At 50.1% G+C, this 27,693-nt stretch overlaps 3 protein-coding genes across 4 annotated transcripts; 2 read left to right on the top strand and 1 right to left on the bottom strand.

Moving 5' to 3' along the window:
* Positions 1 to 390: 390 nt before the first annotated feature.
* mrpl55 (mitochondrial ribosomal protein L55) lies at positions 391 to 1,825 on the top strand. The gene is made up of 3 exons (XM_072438549.1): positions 391 to 542; positions 1,095 to 1,287; positions 1,625 to 1,825. Exons 1-3 carry the CDS (start codon positions 403 to 405, stop codon positions 1,775 to 1,777), a joined length of 486 nt encoding a protein of 161 aa, XP_072294650.1. The 5' UTR covers positions 391 to 402; the 3' UTR covers positions 1,778 to 1,825.
* A 1,134-nt stretch (positions 1,826 to 2,959) lies between these two features.
* rpl36 (ribosomal protein L36) lies at positions 2,960 to 5,386 on the top strand. Its single transcript, XM_072438552.1, has 4 exons — positions 2,960 to 3,056; positions 3,269 to 3,363; positions 4,895 to 5,029; positions 5,271 to 5,386. Exons 2-4 carry the CDS (start codon positions 3,271 to 3,273, stop codon positions 5,358 to 5,360), a joined length of 318 nt encoding a protein of 105 aa, XP_072294653.1. The 5' UTR covers positions 2,960 to 3,056; positions 3,269 to 3,270; the 3' UTR covers positions 5,361 to 5,386.
* A 1,248-nt stretch (positions 5,387 to 6,634) lies between these two features.
* On the bottom strand, positions 6,635 to 26,990 carry trappc8 (trafficking protein particle complex subunit 8). Of its 2 annotated transcripts, none has more exons than XM_072438532.1 (29): positions 26,731 to 26,990; positions 24,870 to 25,076; positions 24,669 to 24,758; positions 23,985 to 24,159; positions 22,824 to 22,977; positions 22,308 to 22,365; positions 21,118 to 21,347; positions 20,781 to 20,896; positions 20,551 to 20,701; positions 19,816 to 19,916; positions 18,898 to 19,003; positions 18,238 to 18,369; positions 17,356 to 17,580; positions 16,937 to 17,042; positions 15,990 to 16,184; positions 13,019 to 13,155; positions 12,472 to 12,537; positions 11,858 to 11,948; positions 11,567 to 11,712; positions 10,947 to 11,368; positions 10,664 to 10,877; positions 10,316 to 10,412; positions 10,181 to 10,249; positions 8,833 to 8,882; positions 8,541 to 8,654; positions 7,817 to 7,912; positions 7,445 to 7,587; positions 6,934 to 7,023; positions 6,635 to 6,869 (listed from the first exon to the last, which is right to left on the bottom strand). In XM_072438532.1, exons 1-29 carry the CDS (start codon positions 26,885 to 26,887, stop codon positions 6,641 to 6,643), a joined length of 4,167 nt encoding a protein of 1,388 aa, XP_072294633.1. In that variant the 5' UTR covers positions 26,888 to 26,990; the 3' UTR covers positions 6,635 to 6,640. The 2 variants fall into 2 exon arrangements, with proteins under 2 accessions (XP_072294633.1, XP_072294634.1); XM_072438533.1 differs by having other exon boundaries at positions 16,937 to 17,039.
* Between the last annotated feature and the right edge of the window lie 703 nt (positions 26,991 to 27,693).

Here is a 27,693-nt window from a genome sequence, read left to right as displayed (position 1 = left end):
ATAAAACAGCATAAATAACATGCAAAAGGGGATGCATGGAAGAGAAACCATTTAAACATGAAAATATGCTTACTATGTACACAAAATAGTGACCCAGGAACCGACACTAAACAGACTGTCCCACACTGCTGACCAGCGGTGACCGGCCCCAGAGTTTACGGAAGTGTCTTGACGCTGTTGTGTCGGTGAGAGGACATGCGAAGGGACAGATCCATGCGAGGGGGGCCCATAGGGGGGCCCTGGAGCACTGCTGCCGTCCTCTGGAGGAAGTGGGAACCGGGAGCAGAAAACAACACGTTCTATGGTTCTATAAAGGTGTTGTTGTGGTTCCCCTCCTCTCCACAGGCAGCGCTAAACCGAATCACCCGCCAAAGAGGAAAAGCATCCGGCTCGTGACCGCGCATGCGCCCTGCTGCTCTGCCCGGTGCTGTCAGGACAACTCCGGTCAGAACAGAACACGGCCGCGGTGGTTCTGTCCAGCCCGGTATGTCTGCGGTCAGCGCGGTCAGTGCGGTTAGCGGCACGTTCAGCCTGCTCAACCGGTGAGAGTCCGCACACACGCACGTGCTATGAAAATAGGTTTTATTGATCAAACAAAGCAAGAATACATGCGTTCGCGGTGACGTCGCACATCTGGGACTTCCCCACTGCGGCCATTTTGAAAGGGGCACGCGATGTATATAAACCACGACTGCATCAATTACTACGGCTAATGAGCTACTAATACTATCATTCTTTAGACGATCATTCCTTGGTCTGACAACAGAGCATTAGAGCGCCGGTTTTTGGCATTTTGGCCTCATATATCCTGGATATTGTATGTAGTAGACCTGCTGTTGTGCCCCTTTAAAAATTGCGGATTTGGTTGCTACTGTACGTACATTTAGTTATTTTGATTAAAACCCATTTTGACAATAAGTCCCTGATCAAGATGTCCTCAAGCAGCATTACATTAGCTTTATCTGGTTCAAATTAATTAATTAAATAAATCAAATACATGCCTTTTGACATCTAGAACAACAAATTGTTTGATAGAAAGGATTATTGCTAGAACCAACCCAGCTTCTTCTGGCCTAATATATGTCATGGTCCAGGGTCCAGGTGGTGTCCCGGGTGGTGTCCCAGGCCTGCCCGCTCCACACACACACTGCCCTGCTGACCTCTAACAGGACCAGTGTGGTGCGCTGTGGGCGGCAGCTGTACGAGAGGAGCTTCCCTGTCCTGCTGCTGCGGCCGGACGGATCCACGGTGCACGTGCGCTACAGAGAGCCACGCCGCCTCCTCGTGGTGAGTGTGTCTGTGAGCCTGTGTCTGTGAGCACCTGTCTGTGAGCACCTGTCTGTCTGTGAGCCTGTGTCTGTGACTCTGTGTACTAGTATTGTACAGTACTGTGTGTACTAGTATTGTACTGTACAGTACTGTGTATTAGTACTGTGTGTGTGTGTGTGTGTGTATTAGTACTGTACAGTACTGTGTGTATTAGTACTGTACAGTACTGTGTGTATTAGTACTGTACAGTACTGTGTGTATTAGTACTGTGTGTATTAGTACTGTGTGTATTAGTACTGTACAGTAGCGTTCCACACAGACTGGTCCTCAGTCCATAACCTGTGCTGTCCTGCAGATGCCTGTGGACATGTCCACTCTGTCTGAGGAGGAGCGTAAGTCCAGACAGAAGAGGAGGGAGGTGAAGAGGAGCACCCCGAGTGCCCCAGCAGAGGAGTACCAAGACCACTTCAGAGCCGACCAGTATACACGCTTCTGGAAGAAGAAATGACATCAGCTCTGATTTTTGCCTTTTTAATGTGTCAATAAAGTCCCCGTACATTTGTCATCGTTTACGTCTTTTATGTATTCAATAAGGGCCATAACTTGAGTAAAATAGATCCTTGCGCTCTCTAACGTCCCCCCTGGACCCCCAGAGTGTCCCGGTGTCATCCCCCCAGAGTGTCCCCGGTGTCATCCCCCCAGAGTGTCCCCGGTGTCATCCCCCCAGAGTGTCCCCGGTGTCATCCCCCCAGAGTGTCCCCAGAGTGTCCCCAGAGTGTCCCCAGAGTGTCCCGGTGTCATCCCCCCAGAGTGTCCCGGTGTCGTGTCCCCAGAGTGTCCCCAGAGTGTCCCGGTGTCATCCCCCAGAGTGTCCCGGTGTCGTGTCCCCAGAGTGTCCCCAGAGTGTCCCGGTGTCATCCCCCCAGAGTGTCCCCAGAGTGTCCCGGTGTCATCCCCCCAGAGTGTCCCGGTGTCATCCCCCTAGAGTGTTCCATGGTATCACAGTCATTCTCAATCAGTGGAACTAGTCCGAGACTCTGGGCGGAGCCTCCTGATATTAGTCTTCCCGGTTTGTCTCTCTGTCTCTCGCTGGCCTGTGAGCGCCTGGGACCCCCCTGAGGATTTGGAGGAAGTGTCTGGGGAGAGGGAAGTCTGGGAGTCCCTGCTAAGACTGCTGCCCCTGAGACCCGGCCCCTGAAACTGTGTGAACCAATACATGAACTGAACAAGCTGTCATCAGGAGGCTCCGTCTAGTGGGCAGGGCGTACTACTCTAGACAAGCTCATCACACTGAGAATGACTCTTGGAGGAGTCAAAATGTCTAAAAAAAACTGTCCAAATGACCAACAACTGAAGCTTTTCCAACCTCCATTTTGAAGCCTGTTTAGCTGCTGAGGGGGAGGGGCTAAGTGAAGCGGGGCTAAGTGAAGCCTCACATCAGTCTCACATCAGATGCTTCATCAAAAATGAAGCCTCAAAACAAGCTACTGGGAATTAAAATGTTTTTACAAATAATACAAAAAATATTTCACGTTTTATGTTGATCATAAAAAGAATATGTAACAATGATTTAAATGTTTTCTGCGCACATTCAACACAGTATTACACCGTGACTTCACTTCACCGCCAGGCCGCTGGGGGCGATGCTGCCACTGCACTTCGACACGTCCGCTTGAACTAGCACCGTCAGGCCGCTGGGGGCGCTGCTGCCACACTCTTAAACGCCTCTTCCGGCTGTGTCTCCCTCGCTGCCGTCCTTCCGGTTTGACCGCCATTACAGACAGCAGGTACGTCTCAGTCCTCTCACAGTTCACTCACAATCCCGCTTATATCTGTGCCATCTTTAACATTCGCCTTGTGTAACGTGAGGCGCAGATGCACGTGGCCTCAGTGCGTCCTCCAGGGGCCTTATGGGCGACATTAGACCGTAGATGAGGGCTCTGAGGGCCCCTGCAGCCGGACCCTGGAGCCCCGCACTGACCCGCTCTGTTTCTTACAGATATGGCTATCCGCTACCCGATGGCCGTGGGCCTGAACAAGGGCCATCCGGTCACCAAGAACGTGACCGCGCCAAAGCACAGCCGCCGCCGTGGGGTAAGTGTTTGTAGCCCCGTGGGGCCCCCAGGTCCGGGCACTAATGTTGTGCTTTCATTCATCACGTGACGCGTGTCAGTCTGACACATGGACTTGTCAATCTTTCATATAGAACTGAGCCTAAACAAACTTCCAACTCTCCTCATCCTAAACCCATAAAAACTAAATATCTGGTAAATCAAACTAACCATGCTCTGGGGTCACCCCCCTGCCCCCATTGTCCTTTCAGGAGCCCCTCGTCGGAAAGACTTGTATTTTGTTCATTAGCTGAAATAATTATTTATGAAATGGACATTGCTCCAGCTGCTAAAGCTTTGCGTCTAACGAGGCGCTCACATCGTTAAGTCTGGAAGCGCTGCAGTGACCCACACTTACGACCCGGCTCTGTCCAGACGCTGCTCTTTGAGTAAATGATATTGTTTAAACTGGTCACGTCAAGTCTCTGGACCCTGACGGGCCCCGGGGCCGACCCCCTCTGATTTTGGACTTTGTAAAGTAAATGCACAAAAGTCACTTTCTCCACCTGCTCTGTCATGTGACCAAGAGCCACATGGGGAAATGACCACTGTACATGTGCGCTGGACGCCTCGGACGTGCGTCTGTCATAAAGAGGACAGGCGTCCAACTTGGACGACAGTCTGAATGTGGCTTACGGCGGCGCCTTGATGGACTAGAAAGTCCAGATGCATGATGGGAAAGGCAGTGCTGTGTAACACATGAAGAGACAACACTGATGGACTGGGCCTGATCTGCTGCTCCACATGGGACGGCCCAGGCTGTCTCACTACAGAAGCATAAATGTGGGCCAGGGCACACAAGCTTCAACTTCAGTGTGTCCCACACGAGAGACACTCTGTTGTGTCCCACACGAGACACACTGTTGTGCGTCTGATGGAGGCACAAGATGTTCTGAGCTTTAATACTTAAATACAGTCTTAGTTCACACATCATAAAGAAACTGTTCGATATATTTAAGATTCTTCACATTCATAAAGTTGAGTCTTAAAGGTTGAATGGACGATTCCCCCCCCCCCCCCCCCCCCCCCCCCAAATCTGAGTCATTTCCTCGTGGCGTGGACGGACGATTAGTCCTGCCACGTGTCAATCATAAAACGCACCTACTGCTCACCTGCAGCCGCGTGTGGCTCGTCCCCTGAGAGCAGCACGGTTCCGCGTGTGCGGGACAAAATGAAGATGGAGAAAGACTGTTCGAGCTGACTCCAAAGAAGGAAATCGACGAAAGATCCGTCGCGCTAATAAACAAACGCACGTGTGTTGTATCAGTCCACACGGGGGCTTGGCATGTACACTAACGCCTGAGTTCTCAAATCGCCGAAAAATCGTCCATTGCGCCTTTAACATTGGGGTGTATCAGGCGGCGTCCCCCTACACGTGCGGCGTCAGACCGGGCCCCTGGGTTAGCCTTGTGCTGATGCAGAGTTGTAGATCTTGGCCCTAAACCATGAACTGTGACCCCCGTGTAGCACCTGTCTCTACAGTCTCATGTCTCACTCCTTTGTCTCTGTTGCAGCGTCTGACCAAACACAGCAAGTTTGTTAGGGACATGATCCGTGAGGTTTGTGGCTTTGCCCCGTACGAGAGGCGCGCCATGGAGCTGCTCAAGGTGTCCAAGGACAAGAGGGCGCTCAAGTTCATCAAGAAGAGGGTGAGTGCACTCATCACACAGCGGAACACAACCAGTGGTCAGCAGTGTCCACTTTGAGCCTCCCCTCGGGACATTAACGATTCACAATGATGTGATTGGGTCAAATGTTTTCTACTAAACTGAGGCCGGATTATTTGATGTGGGAAGTTCTTTTTATAGCATTAGCGTCCACTCGGATTATAATGGTCTGTGCGGGGCGGGGCGTCAGTGCTGGTCCCTGACGTGTCCTCTGTACTTTCAGATTGGGACTCACATCCGCGCCAAGAGAAAGCGTGAGGAGCTGACAAACGTTCTGGCCGCCATGAGGAAAGCTGCTGCCAAAAAAGATTAAATGTGGGAATAAAACATCAAAAAGAATGACTTGTTTTGTCTTTGTTCCAAAACACACCTGCACTTACATCTTGCCTCTCCACAGAGCTGACTCGCCTTGAGCTGCTGCTGGTGTTCATAGAATCATGATTGTTCTATCAAAGTATTAATTGGTTTAACATATATATTTTGAAAACCATGGATTGTGATTAAGGCAAAAGAACTGAAATGTTAGAACTTGTTGGGGGAAAGGTAGTTTTTACAGGACCAAACCAAAAACATTAAAACTTGGGATGCGCAGGACCAGATCTGGACTTAAGTCCATAACCTAAACCCGGTGATTCAGTTCTTGACTCATAACAAATCTAGCACTCCCTATTTCCTTTTCGTTCTAGAATCCAGATCAGAAAAGACTTAAACACTGACATCGCTGCATCTGGACCAGTGTCTTCCACAGAGCAGAAGTTAGTTTAAAGATGAGACCGAATGCCGGTAAGTCAGGTTTAAGGTGCCGCTTTGGTGTAAATATTGTAACTTCTCGCTCAGGTCAGGAATAAATGCTGATTTAGTGCTCACAACTTTATTTCTTGAACAGTGTTTGTTACTGTTGGCCATAACCACGGCGATGAATCACCTTGTTCCCAGAGACAGCCCCCCCCCCCCCCAAACTTGTAACCAACATGTGGTTTATTCAGTGAAACCAGATTGTCTTTTTCAATCTGCAGTTAAGCCTTGTTTGATAGTACTCGTTAGTGATGGGCAATACCATATTTTTAGCCTGCTTAAATTGATATAAATACTTTACTGTAAATATGAAAATTTAATGTTTCAAATACTTTAGCACAACATTCAGATCAGCTTTTAAACTAAATAAAGAGAACATTGCTTGTGTCACAGGTAAAGTCCCACTGGCTTCTGGAGGGAACCACGCCGTACACCATGACAATCCATACACTGGATGGATGAGTCCATTCTGTGTAAAAGTGGGTGTTTTGTGGCATAAATATGGGCAGTGTTAGTTTAATAACTTTGAGATGTGGTTTTAGGTTTTAAAGCTATTAAATATTTTTGTCATGAGATCGATACCCAAAATCTATATCAATCCACCCATCACTAGTCCTTGTTCAAGTGTCAACTTCATCGAACCAAGTTGCTTGGGTTATGCTGTTATAACGTTATGCAAATATGTCCTGAATGTGGTATAAGGTCTGCATCCTCATTCAAAACAATTTAATGTCATTCACAACTCTCAAAATATTAATTACAAATACATAATTGTGAGAACTCATTAAACTGGGGTGGTCAGACGTTGTTGATGACTATGAGCGCGGGGCAGTGGCTGTGGACGCTCTCCGGGGTCCTGTCCGACTGCGTGGGTTTGACCAGCACCCTGCAGCTGCTCAGGTCGTACACTCCAGCGCTGTAGAAGCAGGCTCTCAGGGGCAGACACCGCACCTCCTCGGGGCCCAGCACCACGCAGAACTGGCTCTTCCCCACCCAGGAGAAGAGCGCGCACGGGTCAGGCCCCTCACTGCACACAACACACCGTCAGGACCAGCAGGTAACATCCCATCAGCAGTGAAAGTGTTCCTCACCCTGTGGCTCGCTGCTGCAGCTCCACACTGACCTGGGCCTCGCTCACGGACACGTTGGTGAGGGTCAGACTCACGCACACCACACACATGCTGTGGACAGATGTGGCAGTTAGGGGGTGCCAGAGAAAGCCCACACGACATTGATCGCAGCAGGTTACAAATGGAACACGTGGTCAGCGACAGGTCACACGCTGCTCCGGGGCAGAGCCAGACTCACACATAATTTGGCTTTAGAATTAAAGTATGAAAACTGGACACACGCAAGTATTTCTCATTCATGTTGATTCTGAGTGAGCGCGGTCCGGTCAGCTCTACGTTCACACTGCAGGTCAAATCCGATTTTAGCCCATATGTGACCTGTATCATGTTTCCAGGACAGTGTGAACAACATCTGAGGTGGTCTGAGGTGCTCTCCGTGTGTCGAGCACCAAAGTCGACCATCTTTGGGCCTCGTTTCATTCCATCCCAGTCTCAGAGCTGCTGGAGCTGAAGGCGTGGCCGTGGCACTGACCTGCTGGAGCTGAAGGCGTGGCTGTGGCTCTGGGGGTAGCTCAGGTTGGTCCGGACGAGCTCACTGAAGTCCAGTTTAGGGGCCGCAGGAGGAGGGGCCGGCTCTGAGCGGAACTTGAGTAGCACCATGTCTGCAGTGTCCAGCTGAAACACAGGTCAGTGCACTCAGCTGGACAAGAGGAGCGAGAGGAACGAGAGGAGCGAGGGGAACGAGAGGAGCGAGGGGAACGAGGGGAGCAAGGGGAGCGAGGCCTTACTCCCCTTGCTCTCGAGAGGAACGAGAGGAAGAAGCGTGACACACATGTGTGCCTGTGTGTGCGCGTGTGGTGTGTGCGCGTGTGGTGTGTGCGCGTGTGGTGTGTGTGTGTCCTACGTTCTGCGGCTCAGGACACTTCTGTCCCACGTCCTGCAGGGCCACATGGAGCTGTCCCTCCAGGATCAGCTGCTTGTTGTCCTCCACCACAAAGGCCTGAGGACAGAGACACAACAGTCGGACCAGAGTCCGAATTCCAAACATGTCGTCTCCTCACATTTATGGTCTAATGTCCAACCCTCTTACCCCTGCTCCTCCCCTTCCTCTGCTCCTCTGCTCCTCTGCTCCTCCCCTTCCTCTGCTCCTCCGCTCCTCCCCTTCCTCCCGCTCCTCCGCTCCTCCCGCTCCTCCGCTCCTCCCCTTCCTCCCGCTCCTCCGCTTCCTCCCGCTCCTCCGCTCCTCCCCTTCCTCCCGCTCCTCCGCTCCTCCCCTTCCTCCCGCTCCTCCGCTCCTCCCCTTCCTCTGCTCCTCCGCTCCTCCCCTTCCTCTGCTCCTCCCGCCCCTCCCCTTCCTCTGCCCCTCCCCTTCCTCTGCCCCTCCCCTTCCTCTGCCCCTCCCCTTCCTCTGCCCCTCCCCTTCCTCTGCCCCTCCCCTTCCTCTGCCCCTCCCCTTCCTCTGCCCCTCCCCTTCCTCTGCGCCTCCCCTTCCTCTGCGCCTCCCCTTTCTCTGCGCCTCCCCTTCCTCTGCGCCTCCCCTTCCTCTGCGCCTCCCCTTCCTCTGCGCCTCCCCTTCCTCTGCGCCTCCCCTTCCTCTGCGCCTCCCCTTCCTCTGCTGGGGGCCTTACCTTCCAGATGACGATGATGTGGAGGTCCAGCTCTGTGGGAGCCTGCTCCAGGGGACTCTGGCTCTCACAGCAGCGGAAGAAAAAGTCCCCACAAGGAGTGGCCGAGCTGACCACCTGCACACAGAGTGACCCACAGAGTGACCCACAGTGTGACCCACAGTGTGACCCACAGTGTGACCCACAGAGACCCACAGCGTAACACAGTGACCCACAGAGTGACCCACAGTGTTACAGAGTGACCCATAGAGTGACACACACACACACACAGAAAATCAAGATTAAGTTATTTTACCCTTTCATTGGCCAGGTTCAGGTCTGCAAAAGTGTATTTGTCTGCTGCATCTAGGAGACACACACACAGAGACACAGACACACACACACAGATGAGTATTCATCACATTGTGACACTTTTATTATTAAATCAACAACATGGTTTAAAATTCAGCTAAGAGTTCAAATAAGTCAAGGTTAAAGGTCCCATAACATGCAAAATCAACTTTTCAGAGCTTTTAACCTTCTTACATTGCTATTTGTGCTTCATATATGTACCCAGAGTGTTTTTTTGATTAATTCCCGCAGTGTTTAGCTATATTACAGACTATCTCCTTTCCTCGAATCACCAAACTGACGGGCGGTGGGGCAAGACCGCGTCATAAGGGCAAGCATGTGTCACCAGACTACGTCACGGGTTGGGCAGGGGAGCCAGATCGCTCTTCGCAAGGGTGGGGGTGAATATCAAACCAAGCCGTTTGCATTTCCGGGTTGGTGAGGGGGTCCAAGGTCTGGGTGATATTTCTTAACTATTATGTTATGGGTGTTGCACAACCCTTATTATTATCAATTATACACTTAGGATAGACTACGAAACTGGAAAAAAAGCATGTTATGGCACCTTTAAACAAGTAATGACTACAGCGGCTGAGGTAAAGGTCATGTATATGTATATTATGTATATGTATACATATATATGTATATTATGTATATATATATATATATATATATGTATATGTATATTCCCCAAGATGCATGTATTCACCGGAGGCCGCCGACCTGTGGATCTGCTCACTCTAACAATTGTGCATGTGAGAGTGCATGTGAGAGTGCGTGTGAGTGTGAATGTGAGCGCATGTGTGAGTGCATGTGAGTGTGCATGTGTGAGTGCATGTGTGTGTGCATGTGTGAGTGCATGTGTGTGTGCATGTGTGAGTGCATGTGTGTGCATGTGAGTGCATGTGAGTGTGCATGTGTGTGCATGTGTGTGCATGTGAGTGCATGTGTGAGTGCATGTGTGTGCATGTGTGAGTGCATGTGTGTGCATGTGAGTGCATGTGAGTGTATGTGTGAGTGCATGTGTGTGCATGTGAGTCCGCATGTGAGTGTGCATGTGAGAGTGCATGTGAGAGTGCATGTGAGAGTGCATGTGAGAGTGCATGTGAGAGTGCGCATGTGAGTGCGCATGTGAGTGCGCATGTGATTGCATGTGAGAGTGCATGTGATTGCATGTGAGAGTGCATGTGAGAGTGCATGTGAGTGTGCATGTGAGTGCATGTGAGAGTGCATGTGAGTGTGCATGTGAGTGTGCATGTGAGAGTGCATGTGAGTGTGCATGTGAGTGCATGTGAATACATGCAGGGTCGTACCGGGAGGAGCTCTGCACGGCTCCGCCCTGAAGCACAGCTTGGCCCTCTCTCTGCTGCTGAGACGCCACTCTGGAGGAGCACAAGGGGTCAAAGTTCAGGATGGTACAGTCAGAGTAGAACAGTGTGTACACAGACCTTTGTGGTGCGGGGGGTTGATGCAGCTCTGCAGGCACCAGCGCTGAGCGCAGCTGGACACCTGGACGATGTGGAACTCCCTGACCCCAGCTTCACTCTGAAACACAACACAGTCTGACCGTTCCACATCTGCTCTGCTGCTCCACAGAACGCACACAGCAAGAGTCCACACTCACACTCACACTCACACTCACACTCACACTCACACAGACAGACAGACAGACACAGACACAGACACAGACACAGACACAGACACAGACACAGACACAGACACAGACACAGACACAGACACAGACACAGACACAGACACAGACACAGACACAGACACAGACACAGACACATACACACCAGGTTTATGTTCTCCACGTCCACAAACACCAGCGTTCCACTGGGCACAGGCTGAATCAGTTCAGGCTGTAGCGGCTCAGGTACGGCAGGGCTGAGGGCGGGGCTGAGGGCGGGGCCGAGGGCAAGGGCGGGGCCGAGGGCGTGGCTGGCTGAGGCCGTCACACTGAGGGAGCGGCTGGAGCAGATGAAGACAGAGTGGCGCAGAACCCTGTGGCTGAAGGGAAACAGTGAAAACTACACTGATGATGGACAGATCAAATGTGCTTTGTTCAGACTGGATTACCTGATCTTGCCTCCCTTCTCTGTGCTTTCATAGTAGAACAGGAAGTTGATTTCGTGAACTCCTTCTTTATCGGGGCCCCGGAGCCAAAGAGGCAGCTGCATGGACTGTCCTGGCCTGAGCACGCCTCCTTCTATGGGGATGGAGATGACGGAGGAGGGCTGGAGGAAGTCCTGGGCCGACACCAGCACATGCGGCTGCTGCGGCTCACCAGTCACAGTCTTGTAGGCGGAGCAGTTCTCAGCTGAGCCAGGGGTCATCGGGGTCAGCGGGGTGCTGCTGGTGGAGCCGAAGGTAAAGAACGTTGGGTGAGTGGACACCACCCTGAGGCTGCACAGCCCCACGGAGCTCATGTTACAGAACTCTATATACGCCTTCCGGATCTCTCCACAGAGCAGAGCCGAGGGGAACTGCAGGAAGAACACCTGAGGAACACGACAGACATTATGTCCAGAAGAGACACCAACAGGAGCCACAGAGACACCAACAGGAGTCACAGAGACACCAACAGGAGCCACAGAGACACCAACAGGAGCCACAGAGACACCAACAGGAGCCACAGAGACACCAACAGGAGCCACAGAGACACCACACTCCAGACAAGGTCCCGGGGAGGGCCTCACCTCCAGTAAGGGCATGGGAGCTGTGACGATGGGGTGGAGCCGCTCATCTCGTCCATGACACACAGACATCTTGTCCTCTTTGGTCTGGTTCAGACGTGGGCCCTGGATCTTCAGCTCCTGCCTGCCGTGCACCAGCAGCATGTCCCCTGCACGCACAGTTCAGTCAGAGGCTTTACAGGCAGAGAACAGGGTTTGTCCCACACACTGGGCTCAGGGGGACTTAAAAGCAAGTCTGACTCCTCTGCACATAGAGGAAGTGAGTGAGATTTGTCCCCTGCAGAGTTAAAGTACCTTCAGCAGAGTCTCCTGCTCCAGACAGACTGTAGCCCAACCCCGTCACACTGAGCTGCCCCGTCCGCCGCGGCACCAGCTTCAGCCGAGCCTGCACCACACAAGCAACAAGTGTTCACCCGTTTGTCCGAGGAGCGTCTGAGCAGCCGGAGCGTCTGAGCAGCCGGAGCGTCTGAGCAGCCGGAGCGTCTGAGCAGCCGGAGCGTCTGAGCAGCCGGAGCGTCTGAGCAGCCGGAGCGTCTGAGCAGCCGGAGCGTCAGAGCTGCCGGAGCGTCAGAGCTGCCGGAGCGGCCGGAGCGTCAGAGCGGCCGGAGCGTCAGAGCGGCCGAAGCGTCTGAGCAGCCGGAGCGTCTGAGCAGCCGGAGCGTCTGAGCTGCCGGAGCGTCAGAGCGGCCGGAGCGGCAGAGTCCGGAGCGTCCGAAGCGTCTGAGCAGCCGGGCGTCTGAGCTGCCGGAGTGTCTGAGCGGCCGGAGCGTCAGAGCGGCCGGAGCGGCAGAGTCCGGAGCGTCCGAAGCGTCTGAGCAGCCGGGCGTCTGAGCGGCCGGAGCGTCTGAGCGGCCGGAGCGTCAGAGCAGCCGGAGCGTCAGAGCAGCCGGAGCGTCTGTCTCACTCACCACTTTGGTCTCCTCGGGCCCCAAGGCAAAGTCTGCGATCACCTCGTTGGTCATCACCTCCTCGGCCTATCAGAAAGCAGGACACAAATATCCAAGTGTCACGATGAGGAGGCGGGAACAGAATAAATCCTGTGCATAATCATGCATATTAATGAGGTGACATTGTGGACCCAAAGTTCTGCATTTGTCCCAGTGGTGGAAAGTAACAAAGTACTCAAGTAAAAAATCTACCAGTGGTGGAAAGACAATGGGAGGGAATAAATGAGATAAATTATACGTAAGAGGGTTTAACAATATTGTAAATAAAATCCCTAGTGCTTCAAGGAAGACGGGGTGTTTTTTCATCTCCTGTCTAATAAAGCCTAAGGGCAAAAAAAAAAAAATTATATATATATAATTTTTTTCTTTTTTTTTTTCCCTTATATTACTTGGCATATTTGGCGGGCCGGATTATAAAGACAAACGGGCCATATATGGCCCGCGGGCCGTAGTTTGCCCATGTCTGTTCTAGAGGAAAGGAATATGGTCCCATCCCAGTAGTGAGTACCAGAGCTGCAGGAGCGTCCTCGTTGGAGAGCACAGCAGAGTCTCCCTCTGCGCTGAACCTCCAGAGCAGCGTGAGCTCCGACAGAGACAGCGCCACCTTCAGGGGGTTCTTCAGGACCACCTCCACAATGATGGGTTCTGCACAGACATGATATCTGAGGGTTATATAGTAGAAAAAGCTTCAGTTGTAGTCATCTGGACTCAGTTTGAAAAAATAGACGTTTCGACTCTCATCCAAGAGTCATTGTCAATAACAGAATGTAGGTCGAGAACTCCAATATTAATACTGTTCTGTGGTAAGACCCGCCCATTGGGAGGAGCCTTCCTGAAGTAGAAAGAGTTGTTTGTTTCAACAGAAACTCCCCCCTTTGTATCTACCGAGCTAGCCTATTCAGAATCTTAATGGGCTATTAGAAACCTTTGTCTTTGTGAGACCCTGGCTCAACCACCCTGAGTACCTGATTAGCATCTGAATGTCCTCTACCTTTCCAGGGGTTCAGTAACCCATTATAAATAACAGGAAGATTAAACCTTAGCCCTCTATTTCTGTTTAAAGAAGGTCTTTCTTTTTTAACAAAAATAGCTTCCTTAACTCCTCTTTCAAACCATCTTTTCTCCCTGCTTAAAACCTTCACCTCACCGTCTTCAAACGAGTGATTAGAGGCTTCAAGATGGAGATGCACGGCACTCTGTGGTCCTGAACTAGTATTTCTTCTGTGCTGATAAAGCCTCTTGTGTAGAGGCTGTTTCGTCTCACCTATGTAACGTTCTTTACAACTTTCTTCACTGCATTGGATCGAATAAACTACATTGCTCTGTTTTTGAGTCGGCAACTTGTCCTTTGGGTGAACCAGTTTTTGTCTTAAAGTGTTTCCTGGTTTAAAATAAACAGGGACTTCGTGTTGTCTAAAAATTCTCTGCAGTTTTTCCGAGAGGCCAGACACATAAGGGATAGAGACACCCTTCCTTCTCTGTTCAGTTTCCCTTTTGTCCTGCTTCTTGGTTCTCTTCACTCTGTTGAGAGCCCAAGCGGGGTAACCACAGGCTGAGAGGGCATTTCGGACATGTTTTTCCTCTTTCTTCTTGCCCTCTGAGCTGGTGGGCACACCTTGAGCTCTGTGTTGTAAGGTTCTGATCACCCCCAGCTTGTGCTGTAGTGGGTGGTTGGAACCAAAGAGCAGATACTGGTCCGTGTGTGTAGGTTTCCTATATACTTCTATTTGGAGTTTCCCGTCCTCTCCTCTGATCGTGGAACAATCAAGAAAGGCCAAGCGATTCTCCTTAGCGTCTTCTCTTGTAAACCTGATATGTGGGTCCACAGCATTGATGTGATCAGAGAAGGTTTCCAGCTCTTGTTTCTTGATTGTTACAAAAGTATCATCGACATAGCGGAGCCACAGTTTTGGGGCTATGCCTGAGAATGAGGACAGTGCCTTCTTCTCAAAGTGCTCCATGTACAGGTTGGCCACTATGGGAGAGACGGGCGAGCCCATGGCACAGCCATGAATCTGTCTGTAAAATTGTCCCCGGAATTGAAAGTAAGTGGTGTTCAGACAGATGTCCAACAGTTTACATATGTGTTCAGGTGTCAGTTTGGTCCTTTCCTGTAGGGTGGTGTCTTCCTGCAGTCTGATCCTCACTGCTGCTACTGCATCAGAGGTCGGGATGCAGGTGAACAGGGACACCACATCATATGAAACCATGAGGTCATCTGGGTCCAGTTGGAGATGTTTCACTTTATCCACAAAGTTGTGCGTGTTTTCCACATGATGTTCCGAATTCCCCACAAGCGGAGCCAATATAGTTGTTAAATGCTTGGCCACATTGTAAGTGATGGAATCTGTGCTGCACACTATGGGTCTGAGTGGAACCTCCTTTTTGTGTATTTTTGGAAGGCCATAAATGCGATCAGAACCTTACAACACAGAGCTCAAGGTGTGCCCACCAGCTCAGAGGGCAAGAAGAAAGAGGAAAAACATGTCCGCAATGCCCTCTCAGCCTGTGGTTACCCCGCTTGGGCTCTCAACAGAGTGAAGAGAACCAAGAAGCAGGACAAAAGGGAAACTGAACAGAGAAGGAAGGGTGTCTCTATCCCTTATGTGTCTGGCCTCTCGGAAAAACTGCAGAGAATTTTTAGACAACACGAAGTCCCTGTTTATTTTAAACCAGGAAACACTTTAAGACAAAAACTGGTTCACCCAAAGGACAAGTTGCCGACTCAAAAACAGAGCAATGTAGTTTATTCGATCCAATGCAGTAAAGAACGTTACATAGGTGAGACTAAACAGCCTCTACACAAGAGGCTTTATCAGCACAGAAGAAATACTAGTTCAGGACCACAGAGTGCCGTGCATCTCCATCTTGAAGCCTCTAATCACTCGTTTGAAGACGGTGAGGTGAAGGTTTTAAGCAGGGAGAAAAGATGGTTTGAAAGAGGAGTTAAGGAAGCTATTTTTGTTAAAAAAGAAAGACCTTCTTTAAACAGAAATGGAGGGCTAAGGTTTAATCTTCCTGTTATTTATAATGGGTTACTGAACCCCTGGAAAGGTAGAGGACATTCAGATGCTAATCAGGTACTCAGGGTGGTTGAGCCAGGGTCTCACAAAGACAAAGAGGTTTCTAATAGCCCATTAAGATTCTGAATAGGCTAGCTCGGTAGATACAAAGGGGGGAGTTTCTGTTGAAACAAACAACTCTTTATACTTCAGGAAGGCTCCTCCCAATGGGCGGGTCTTACCACAGAACAGTATTAATATCGGAGTTCTCGACCTAAATTCTGTTATTGACAATGACTCTTGGATGAGAGTCGAAACGTCTATTTTTTCAAACTGAGTCCAGATGACTACAACTGAAGCTTTTTCTACTATGGAACACGCCTGGACGAATGAGGGATTACACAGACATCTGAGGGTTATGTAACAATCACGTGTGTGTGTGCGTGTGTGTGTGCGTGCGCTTGTGAGAGAACTGACCCTGCAGTACAGCCAGGGGGCGCCGCAGGTTGTCCGTCTGGCTGTGGAGGCAGTACTGAGTAGGTTGAAAAGCGGCAGGTGCGACCCCGCGGTTTGCTGCAGACACAAGCTGCAGTTCCAACTGACACCACATGGCGGCGTTGTCCTGGTCGTACTCCTGGTCCAGAGACACGTGTGTGGCAGCTTGTTTCTCTCCTGCACAAACCCACAGAGTCCTTCAGAGTCCTCCACAGAGTCCTCCACAGAGTCCTCCACAGAGTCCTCCACAGAGTCCTCCACAGAGTCCTCCACAGAGTCCTCCACAGAGTCCTCACAGAGTCCTCACAGAGTCCTCACAGAGTAAGACACAGACTGACATCAAAACAACTAAGGACAAAAACATAAATTGTGTGTTTCCGTTCACCCGACCGACCTGAATTTCAAAATAAAAAACATTTTATTGCAGATTTACTGTCCGTACGTTTGGAGAATGTCAAATTGTGAGAAAAGCTGCGGGAAAAAAAATCATCTGTGGAGATGGTAAGATATGAAAACCGCTGCACTTTTGATCGGTTTGGTTTTACCAACGGGCGTGTCCATGTTTGCAGATGCTCATATTTGGTCAGCGTGCAGAGCGGTTGGTTGAACACTGGCTGCCATGGCGACAGACACGCCCGGGGCCGCAGCGGTCAAGATATTTTGCGTGACAGTCGAAAAGTGCTCACATCACGTAGTGAAAAATAGCGCGGACCATGCCTCTTTTCCTGTTCCTAGTTTAGATGTAGAGAACCAATAAGAACACTTCAATGTGAAGCGCTCACGTCTGAGAAAAGAAAACTGTAAAACCTGTGCAAGGATTTTAAAATATATTTAAAAAAATAAAAAATATGACCAATCTGAATTGTTTTTTTTTCCAATGTCACTGGAAACACACTATTTACTTTGTCCTGACACAGATGTAACTTCACCTTCTGCAGGACGACGCTCAGGCCCAAAGTACACCCGGGTGGCAGGGCTCTGAATGCAGGGCAGAGGCAGGTCTGAGCAGGTCTCTGCACCTTCCACACCGCTCTGCTGAACACAGACAGTTACACGCCGCTCTGCTCAACACAGACAGTTACACACCGCTCTGCTGAACACAGACAGTTACACACCGCTCTGCTGAACACAGACAGTTACACACCGCTCTGCTGAACACAGACACTTATAAACCTCTCTGCTGAACACAGACAGTTACACACCGCTCTGCTGAACACAGACACTTATAAACCGCTCTGCTGAACACAGACAGTTACACACCACTGAGCTAAATGTACATACGAGTCATATTCACCGATGCTGGGCTTAGGCCCTAGAAAGGGCCTTGTCTAAGTCCCCTAGCACACACCTTGAAGACATAGAGGTACTCCCGGAGGAAGGCCCCCTGCTGTGTGGCGGTCTGCTGGCTCTCCTTCTCCAGGATGACCCTGAAGGCCTCCACAGCTCTGTCCGCCTGCTGCAGAGTGAACGACTGGCGCCCGATGGTGAAGTTGATGTGGTCCTCGGCCAGAGACCAGCCGCGGCCCTGGTACACCTGCATGGCGTGGCAGTAACAACGCAGGGCGTGTCTCCTCTGGACAGACAAACCAACAGACGGGTTAGAACCACGTGCATTAGATTTACATAACCAAAGAGACTCTGGTCCTACCTCGAGCAGGTCTAAATGTAGTGCCCCAGACTCTGGTCCCACCTCGAGCAGGTCTAAATGTAGTGCCCCAGGCTCTGGTCCTACCTCGAGCAGGTCTAAGTGTAGTGCCCCAGGCTCTGGTCCTACCTCGAGCAGGTCTAAGTGTAGTGCCTCAGGCTCTGGTCCTACCTCGAGCAGGTCTAAGTGTAGTGCCCCAGACTCTGGTCCTACCTCGAGCAGGTTTAAGTGTAGTGCCCCAGACTCTGGTCCCACCTCGAGCAGGTCTAAGTGTAGTTCCCCAGGCTCTGGTCCTACCTCGAGCAGGTCTAAATGTAGTGCCCCAAACTCTGGTCCTACCTCGAGTAGGTCTAAGTGTAGTGCCCCAGACTCTGGTCCCACCTCGAGCAGGTCTAAATGTAGAGAACGAAGTGCTCTGTTTGGATGATATGGTACTGCAGCTTTCAGGGATTGTGCTGATCAGCAGAAAGGTCTCTCCAACTCCTTTGATGACGTGAACATAGTTCTTTACTGCACCAGTGGGAAACTCATCTTGGTCCAATAACCTTCTGTTTGAAGTGATGTGAGATCCACATTTGAGCTCACCTGTCCAGCCTTACTGAAGCGGTGTCCGGCAAGGATCATGTGGAAAGCAAATTTGCGCACCATGGGGACCCTCATGTTGATGAAACAGTGAGCGGCCTGCTCCAGCAGCAGAGCACTGCGCAGATCTGAATCCTGGAACACAAAGGGCCAGCAGCTCAACCAAAGCTCTGAACTGGAACATTTTTGACCAAGCATTATGATGCGGGTATGATTCCTGGACTAAAGATAATTAGTCGGGTGTACATTTTTTAATTGTCTTCTGAACTCATGGAAATACTGAATGTCCTGGGTCATCACAACACCTCGTACCTCACTGGTCATCACAACACCTCGTACCTCACTGGTCATCGCAACACCTCGTACCTCACTGGTCATCACAACACCTCGTACCTCACTGGTCATCACAACACCTCGTACCTCACTGGTCATCACAAAACCTCGTACCTCACTGGTCATCACAACACCTCGTACCTCACTGGTCATCACAACACCTCGTACCTCACTGGTCATCACAACACCTCGTACCTCACTGGTCATCACAACACCTCGTACCTCACTGGTCATCACAAAACCTCGTACCTCATTGGTCATCACAACACCTCGTACCTCACTGGTCATCACAACACCTCGTACCTCACTGGTCATCACAACACCTCGTACCTCACTGGTCATCTTGATGAGCAGCGTTGCAGCCTCGGCGTACTTGCCCTGGCTCTTCAGGATCTCCACACTGAGCAACGTGCAGCGCTCAGCCAGCACCATGCTCCTGCACACACACGTATGACACACAGAGACACACACACACACAAGTTTATTTGTATAGCACATTTCATACACAAGACAAAGTGCTTCACAACAGGAAAAAGTATGCATTAAAATCACAAAGAAATGACAGAAATCACAAATGCCCTCAGTCACATGCACAGCTAAACAGAACTAAGCTTAGATTTGACATTGTCAGAGTAGAACCTGTCTCACACACTGTGATAAAATGTGAATATATGATTATATTTCTGTGATGTATTTTATCTGCATAATAGTGATATTTTATCTGCATGATTAGTCTAAGAGAAGAACGGGTGTGTGACAAACTGCATTTGTGAACGGGTCATAAAGATGGGCCAAAGGATGTTTACCCTAGGGGGTGTGACAGCCCAGAGGAGTTTGGGTAAACATTACCCAAGGCTTGATCTCTAGGAAAAACACCAGCTGTAAAACAAGTGCCTTGATGTGAAGCTGACCAATGAGAAATGTGACCCGCCTATTCCAGAATATCTAATAAAACCAACCAGCATGGGAAAAAACGGGGTGAGACGCAGGAGGATCACGCAGGCTGCGTACAACAGTCTGCGTTTTCTCCCAAGCTTGCCATACAAATGTCTGATATTTCTGTGTCGTTTCATATTCTAAGTTGAATTGTGTTCTCGATGTTTTAAGGAATAGCATCGGTGCATGTCTCAATTCCATGACACGCACACACGCGCGCACGTACGCACGTACACGCGCGCACGTACGCACGTACACGCGCGCACGTACGCACACACACATGTACACACGCACAAACACACACACACACACCTGCATGTGTCCTTGTATGTCTGGATGGCCGTGTCCATGTAGTGTGCTGGGTACGGCCTGGGAGCGCCCGGCTGGAGAAAGGCCGACACCGCAGCCATTTCCTGTCCACAGAGGGAGACAGAGGACGGTCAATAGAGGACAGACAGGACACAGGGGAAGACACTATGTTTACATGCAGTCAGACTCTTGTCCCATGGGGTTTTCACCATTAAAGGAACATTACTGAACTTAGGTCAATTTGATCAAATATTGATCTTGAAATGATTGTCCATTTGTTCGTATTGTCTCCTTTGGACATTGCCTTGACTTCTAATTCCATTTCATATTGATTTCAAAGTCCTGGTTTGTAGAGACAGTTCTAAACAGGTAACTTGCTCCACCTGTACACCTTTAGCCGGGCCCCTCATGTCACCTTTATTTAGACACGCTTTTATTTGACTGATGGCTTTATTGTACATTTCTTCTATTGCTTCTGTGATTTTAATCTGTGAAACGGGCTCTATAAATAAAGTTTTTCTTATGTAATTTAGCACGTTGCTGCTAATGCTAAGTGACTGAGTGCAGTTGAATGACTGTCTGTTCCTCGTGTGATGGGACCGTTACCGCACCCCCTGACCCGTCCCGCCCCCCCTGACCCATTTTCTCTTCACATTTTGCATGTGTCATCTGTCACTACATGTCACAAAGACAATAAACTCTTGAATGTTGAATATGGCTCCGTGAGGCGGGTCTCACCAGCGCGCCCGCCGCGTACAGCATGGCCTGGTCTGACAGGAAGTCCTTCTTGGCCGTGTGGTAGCAGCTGTAGGCCAGCTCGTAGTGCTGCACCAGGAAGCACAGGTCAGCCATCTTACGGATCTGTAGCTCCGGGGCCTCCGGGGGGTACCTGCCATCAGGAACACACTTAGCTGGAGAGTCCGACCTGTGAGGACATGTCCCATCACATGTGTGGGGTTTGTACTCACAGGAGCCCACACGTGCTCTTGGGCTCAGCCACACTCTTCTCAGGGGCCTTTCCTCCTCCAAACCACTTCTTTGTGGCCGTAAAGAGGGAGCGGCTCAGGCCTTTCCTGGACACAAGCTGTGGACACAGGTAAGCTCTAAGTACAGGGGAGGACAGGACAGGATGCAGGAGGACAGGATGCAGGAGGACAGGATGCAGGAGGACAGGATGGAGGAGGACAGGATGCAGGAGGACAGGACCACAAGAGGACAGGACCACAGGAGGACAGGACCACAGGAGGACAGGACGCAGCAGGCTCTCATCAGGGAGGGGGCGGAGTAGTAGGAGGCGGGGCCTACCTGGTCGTTGAGCTGCCGGATGTTCTTCTCGATGTGAGGCAGCAGGCCTCTGAAGGTAAACTCCTGAATGAACTGTCTGATGCGGTCGTGGTCATTGAGTGTGAGGCAGGTGCCATGGCCCCCAGAGGCCCCACTTGTGCTTTCTAACACTTTCCTGCTGCTGTCACAGGTGCTCAGGGTTGGGAGGGCCTCTGTATCCAGTTTCTGGTTCTGGCTGTAAGAGACTTCCCCTAGAAACAGACACAACATCTGATCTACTGAAGGCCCAGAGCAGAGAGCACAGAGAGCACAGAGAGCACAGAGAGCACAGAGAGCACAGAGAGCACAGAGCGCACAGAGCGCACAGAGCGCACAGAGCGCACAGAGCGCACAGAGAGCACAGAGAGCACAGAGCGCACAGAGCGCACAGAGCGCAAAGAGCGCAAAGAGAGCACAGAGAGCACACAGAGCACACAGAGCAGAGAGAGCAGAGAGAGCAGAGAACAGAGAGCACATGCATAACATGCATTTTAAATCTCATCATCCTTTGAACAAAAAGACTGCAGAGCCAAAATGTGTGAGCTAACAAAGCTAGCACACCTAATATAAGCCGTTTCCTGTCCAGAGCAAAGAGACTTTCAAGATGACGTGTTTGAAATGATCAGTCAAAACTGTGTATTCATAGTTCATAAAAGTGTTCAGCAGATGGAGCAGTGTCATGTGACTGAGGCTAATCTACAACAGCGCCACGCCCGTCCTCACAGCACACACAGATTTATGTAAATACAGGACATGTAAGGAATTCTCACCTTTTGTCACTTCAACCTGGATTTATACTTAGTATTATGTTGTGGCATTGATTTGCAGGAAAAAATATGAATAGACTAAAAAAAAAAAGAACACTACAGTTTAACTTTTTAACTTTACTAGAGGTTAATAATAAAGAAATGTATATTTTCTTCCATTTCTCGTATTTGCATCCTTTTCCATTTGCCCCTGACACGTGCTGTATTTGGCTCTTGCAGAAGGAGAAGTGCATGTGTGCAGGGCCCGACCTGCGTCCGCCTGCTCCGGGGCCCGACCTGCGTCCGCCTGCTCCGGGGCCCGACCTGCGTCCTCCGGGGCCCGACCTGCGTCCGCCTGCTCCGGGGCCCGACCTGCGTCCGCCTGCTCCGGGGCCCGACCTGCGTCCGCCTGCTCCGGGGCCCGACCTGCGTCCGCCTGCTCCGGGGCCTCAGATGACACATTGGCTGATGTGGCGTCCACGTCCTGCAGTCACAGGAGTAAAGTCAGTCGTTTGTGCTGTGTGGTGGTGGTGGTTGTGGAGGTGGTTGTGGAGGTGGTTGTGGTGGTTGTGGTGGTTGTGGTGGTTGTGGTGGTTGTTGTTGTTGAGGAGGTGGTTGTGATGGTGGTTGTTGTTGTGGTGGTGGTTGTGGTGGTGGTGGTGGTTGTGGTGGTTGTGGTGGTTGTTGTTGTTGTGGTGGTGGTTGTGGGGTGTTTGTGGTGGTGGTTGTGGTGGTTGTTGTTGTGGTGGTGGTTGTGGTGGTTGTTGTTGTTGTGGTGGTGGTGGTGGTTGTGGTGGTTGTTGTCGTGGTTGTTGTGATGGTGGTGGTGGTTGTTGTCGTGGTTGTTGTGGTTGTGGTGGTGGTTGTTGTGGTGGTGGTTGTGGTGGTTGTTGTTGTGGAGGTGGTTGTGGTGGTAGAGGAGGAGGTGGTGGAGGTCCTCACCGGTGAGTGCAGGTGGCTCTTGTGCAGATACTGGCTCCAGGGGTCTGGGATCTGCTCTTCCTCTGATGCAGCTTCAGTGCGAGAGTTGATCTTCAGCAGGAAACAGCCCTGAGGCCCGAACCTCTGCTTCATGTCCTCGTACACCGTCTCCGCCCTGCAACACACATGACAACTGCTCACATACACAGCTACAGCTACAGCTACACTTAGGGATCATCTCAAAATGGGTTGAAGCTGAAAAGACTTAATATTTTTCGTCTTTTTGTTGCTTTGAAGCTTCAATACATCGTTGTGGCAATAATTGTTTTGAAATGCTAAACTGTCAGCAACAAGCAACATTAGGCGGCGAGTGCGTGCGCGGAGCACGGTGAGCGCTCACGGCTAGCGATGCGCTCACGGCGACAACACGGCAAGCGCTGCGCTCACGGTGCGTACGGCGAGTCTGTACGGGGAGCACGCTCCCCGCGCAGTGGCCAGCGCGGGGAGCAGGGCGAGCGTCGCCATCGCCAACGCGGCTGGTGCAGAAAAGTTGGAAAACCTTTTTTGCGGCAAGATGCGGCGCAGCAAATGATCAAGAGATTATGCTCTAGTAACGTGCTACGCACTGACCGGAAGAAGAAAACAAAACAAACCCGAATCAGGTTTCGGCCAATGACAGAAGACGTGAGATTCTCACTGAGACAAAAGCGCGTGTACTGCTTCTGTCAGTCTGACATGTCTAAGGTCTAAACTCATCAACTCATCTCATCCTCTTGAGACAATCTCAATGTCATCTCACAGTTTGGGTTGAATGGGATGTGTCCTAGGGCCCCTAGGGCCCGTGGACCATGTGGATTGAGTAAACAAACATGCGCGACAGGTGACATTATTTGGAGAGTTCATAACTTATAAATAGAAACTTACCAAAGGATGTTCACTAGAGGTGAGCAGGGTCTATCAAGCTACTATAGTTTTATCAACGCTCTTTTGAGGGGGGGAGGGGGTCCAGAGAGAGATGAAAAAAATTAAGTCTTTTCAGCTTCAACCCATTTTGAGATGATCCCTTACAGCTACAGCTACACCTACATATACAGGGAGTCCACAGTGTCCGCCACGTCCCCAGCGACTGCCAACATCTGCTCTGTGATGGTGTGAGTGTGAGTCCCTTGTCACTGACCCTACCTGTGGTCATCGCCCTGGCTCACGTCGTGCAGGAGGACGTAGTACTTGAGCGTGTTGGGGATGAACCACTTGGGGGCGCTGTACTCTCCGCTGTGCTGGACCTGGTGCTGCTCCTGGGACAGCTTCAGGAACTGCTCGAACGGGACGGCCTCAGAAGAGGACACCACCAGCAGGCCTGTCCCACGGGTCAAGGAGGACACACGGGAGGAGGACACACGGGAGGAGGACACACGGGAGGAGGACACACGGGAGGAGGTCACACGGGAGGAGGACACACGGGAAGAGGACGACACACGGGAAGACACACGGGAGGACACACGGGAGGAGGACACACAGAAGGAGGACACACAGAAGGAGGACACACAGAAGGAGGACACACAGAAGGAGGACACACAGAAGGAGGAGGACACACGGAAGGAGGAGGACACACGGGAGACGCAGTGATATATTAGATCGATCTGCCGATCCCAATGTCGAAGGGCACAGACTGGCACGCAACTAACTGCCACTTGACCGGTGTAAAACTATGAGAAATATTTACAACAGGTGATATTCTACCAAACTAATAATGAGACAAATGTGACGTCCCTGTGTCTGACCGGGCAGGACAGTCTGACCGGGAGGACAGTAAATGACACAAAAACACCAGAATAACTTTGGAGACGCCGTGTGCAGAAAGGATACAAGCCAAATAGTTATTGAGGAACTCGTGGTCCGAGGAGGGCATGGTCTGCAGGAAGGCCTCTCTGTAGGCCTCAAACCAGGGCGTGGTCCCTACAGAGACACGTCAGTATCACTCGCATGCATTCAAGTTAAATGTAAGTTATATACATTAAACTCAGATTGAAACTTGCAAATGTCGGTGGACACGTGTCCTGGACGTACCGGTGAAGCTGAGCTGGTAGTCCCCTGCGGTGATGCTGCTGAGAGCGCCCTCCTGTGGCTGGGAGGACTGGACAATGTGGTGCAGGGTGCTGCGCTGGGCGGCGCTCAGCGAGGACGAGGGGGTTTTGAGGCTCGGGCTCAGGCTGTTCACACTGATGCGGAGCCCCTTCACCTGCAGCAGCGCGTTGTTTGGGTCTCGAATGTGACCTGAGGGACAAGAGGTGGACAGGGACAGGAGGACAAGGACAGGAGGACAGGGACATGAGGAGGACAGGGACAGGAGGAGGACAGGGACAGGAGGAGGACAGAGAGAGGAGGAGGACAGAGACAGGAGTTGGACAGTGGCAGTGAGTTTTGTTCATCAATAACACAGTATTTCCTCACTGTTCCCATCCTCCTGAGGCCGGCGATCATTTTCCATATCTCAAATATTCTCTTACATCATCACTTTTATTTCCGTGGTCAATACCAGCAAGTTATACATCATTTTAAAGCTTATCTTCTCAACATTGATTTACATTGAACAATTTGCCCCAAGAAGCAATTGCCAATAGTTTGTGAGAAAGTCTCAACTTTTACAAACGCATGCCCTGTTTGCTGTTTATGATGGAGGAATCAGCTTTAATTCTGTACATCCTTGTGCTCAGTTTGTCCGTAAGGAACCATTGAACAACAATATCCACTTGTATTTTTCCTGAAGTTATCCGATTTCGAGATATTGTCAAGTAAAAAAAGTTTTCTTCTCTGACGATGGTCAGGTTTAAGGCTCGTCCGGCGCATTTCTCCGTCCATAACAAATGACCTGTTTGACTTATAAGATGGTGTTTGGCATCGATCTTTTCTTCAGACTGTTTCCTACAGAATGAGACCATCCACGGGTTTGTTTTTTACAGCCTCCGGTGGAAAAAAATGCGCCGCTTCCGACGCACATGGTTCCACTGTTGACATCCACATAGCACTAGCATGGAGGGATTTAGCAGACTTTGATTGACATATTATTCTAGCCAATAAGAAAATAGCTTTAGAATGCGGGGCGGGACTTAGAGGCTGTAAAGAGACAAATTTTCCGGCAGGAGGCGACTAGATTTTACGCATCACGTTTTCTGATTTTATTAGACTTTTGGACACGCATTTTGTTAGATGTATGTATTATTATACCAATACAAAAATTAAATAAAAATATTAGATTTTTTCTTTATTTTATTCACCTCTATATGGGAAATTCATGGGTAAACTCATATTTACACATTTTCACATACATTGTTTTTAGCAGTTATAATAGTGGCCTACAAAACATCAAAATGTATGTTTTATGATCATAGAGGAGCTAAAATTGTAATAAAACACAGTTGGCACATATTTGGATCACTTGAATATACTTTTTGATACAAAAAGGTCAAAGCACCAAAATGCCTGATCTGAAACTTTACACAGTTGTTGTCATGACAACAGCATGTACAGTGAACAGCATAAACACAATGAACAGCATAAACACAATGAAGTGTGTCATGCTCAGGACCATTACAAATTGACACTATTCAGGCGAGACTAAAAAAAGGATGTTTTGTTCATGTTTGTGCTTCTGTAGTGTGAGTTCTGAAGCCCTGACAGTGTGACATCTGCAGAAACTAGAAGGCCTAAGCTTTCTAATGATGGGTCTGACCAGTGTGCACAGGGCCAAAGAGGTGGATGGAAACAGGTTAAAAGCCTTGGCCCCCACATTACTGTCATGTCCACTACTGAGTAACACCCCATGAGCAAGACACTAATCTGTACTTTACACGGATACACTAAGTGTGCTGTGCCATGTAGTCTTGTGTGGAGAGGCCCCTTTGGCCCCTTTGGCCCCCGGGAGCCGTACCTTCAGACGGGAGCCTGCAGAAGGGCCGCAGCAGCTCGGTGAAGCTCAGCCTGTTCCTGCGGCTCACTGTTTCCGCCTCTTCGCTGCTCAGGACCGCGACCATCGGCGTGAACGAGTCCTGGACCAGCTCCTGCACGGACTGTACGCACTGCGCCATGGCCGAGGGCCCCGGGCCCCGCACTGGGCCCCAAGGAGCCGACAAAACACGAGAGAAAGGAGGAAAAAACACGTAAACTCAGCACTGTCCACGGCCACTGTCCGCCATGACAGATGAGCGCACTTCCGGCTTAGTCAGCTGACAGTGGGCGGGGCTAGACTGCCGTCGCCATGGAAATGACCCATATTTCTATTTCAGAAAAGGTTCATCGCCCCTGTCATTAGACACAAACAGAGGAACTTATTTAAGGTGCAAAATAGAGCAGGAACCTAATATTATTCATTTTATTCATGTTATTCATTTATTTTATTTTTCTTCTCTCTATTACTTATCAAGAATATGAGAGCTTCTGTCTATAGGAGTTTTTTTTTATAAGTTTTTCTATTAAGAGTGTTTTTTAAAGCTTTCTATAAGTTATCTGTTCCTTTCTACTGTACCTACTTGTGTTGCAACACCGAAATGTCCCCATTGTGTGGACAAATAAAGGCTTTTCTTATCTTATCTTAATATTAAAGCATTATCTTGTTAATGTTCCTGTCAGCGGCGGCTGGTCTATAAAGGGCGCTGGGGCGCCGCCCCCCTGTCAGGCAAGTACGTACATTTTTTGTGTGTCTAAAAACAATATGATTTGTTCAGAATTATCTCATATTCTTATTAGTTTAAATGTGTAATAGAATTATATATATATAATATATGATATAATATATCAGAATATATAATATATCAGAATATATATATGATACTTTGTCTGCTGCGTGGCGCAGTCTGCGTCACTTTTCTATCTGTGGGGCTGTTAAAAAAGCCCC

Source organism: Eucyclogobius newberryi, unplaced genomic scaffold (genome assembly GCF_026437365.1).
Source record: "Eucyclogobius newberryi isolate DKJ021-1_F unplaced genomic scaffold, fEucNew1.0.hap1 SCAF_9, whole genome shotgun sequence".
NCBI lineage: Eukaryota > Metazoa > Chordata > Actinopteri > Gobiiformes > Gobiidae > Eucyclogobius > Eucyclogobius newberryi.
Note: the sequence above shows the minus strand (reverse complement) of the source record. Positions and strands in the feature narration are given on the sequence as shown.

Excerpts from the sequence above, each read along its gene's own strand:
- mrpl55 (XM_072438549.1), top strand. The coding sequence starts at position 403 with ATGCGCCCTGCTGCTCTGCCCGGTGCTGTCAGGACAACTCCGGTCAGA. Across the intron at positions 543-1,094 it reads ACGTTCAGCCTGCTCAACCG|GGTCCAGGTGGTGTCCCGGG; the intron begins GTGAGAGTCCGC and ends GTCATGGTCCAG. Across the intron at positions 1,288-1,624 it reads AGCCACGCCGCCTCCTCGTG|ATGCCTGTGGACATGTCCAC; the intron begins GTGAGTGTGTCT and ends GCTGTCCTGCAG.
- rpl36 (XM_072438552.1), top strand. The coding sequence starts at position 3,271 with ATGGCTATCCGCTACCCGATGGCCGTGGGCCTGAACAAGGGCCATCCG. Across the intron at positions 3,364-4,894 it reads AGCACAGCCGCCGCCGTGGG|CGTCTGACCAAACACAGCAA; the intron begins GTAAGTGTTTGT and ends TCTCTGTTGCAG. Across the intron at positions 5,030-5,270 it reads TCAAGTTCATCAAGAAGAGG|ATTGGGACTCACATCCGCGC; the intron begins GTGAGTGCACTC and ends CTGTACTTTCAG.
- trappc8 (XM_072438532.1), bottom strand. The coding sequence starts at position 26,887 with ATGGCGCAGTGCGTACAGTCCGTGCAGGAGCTGGTCCAGGACTCGTTC. Across the intron at positions 22,366-22,823 it reads AGAGCCACCTGCACTCACCG|GACGTGGACGCCACATCAGC; the intron begins GTGAGGACCTCC and ends CTGTGACTGCAG. Across the intron at positions 10,413-10,663 it reads ACGTGGAGAACATAAACCTG|AGTGAAGCTGGGGTCAGGGA; the intron begins GTGTGTATGTGT and ends GTTGTGTTTCAG.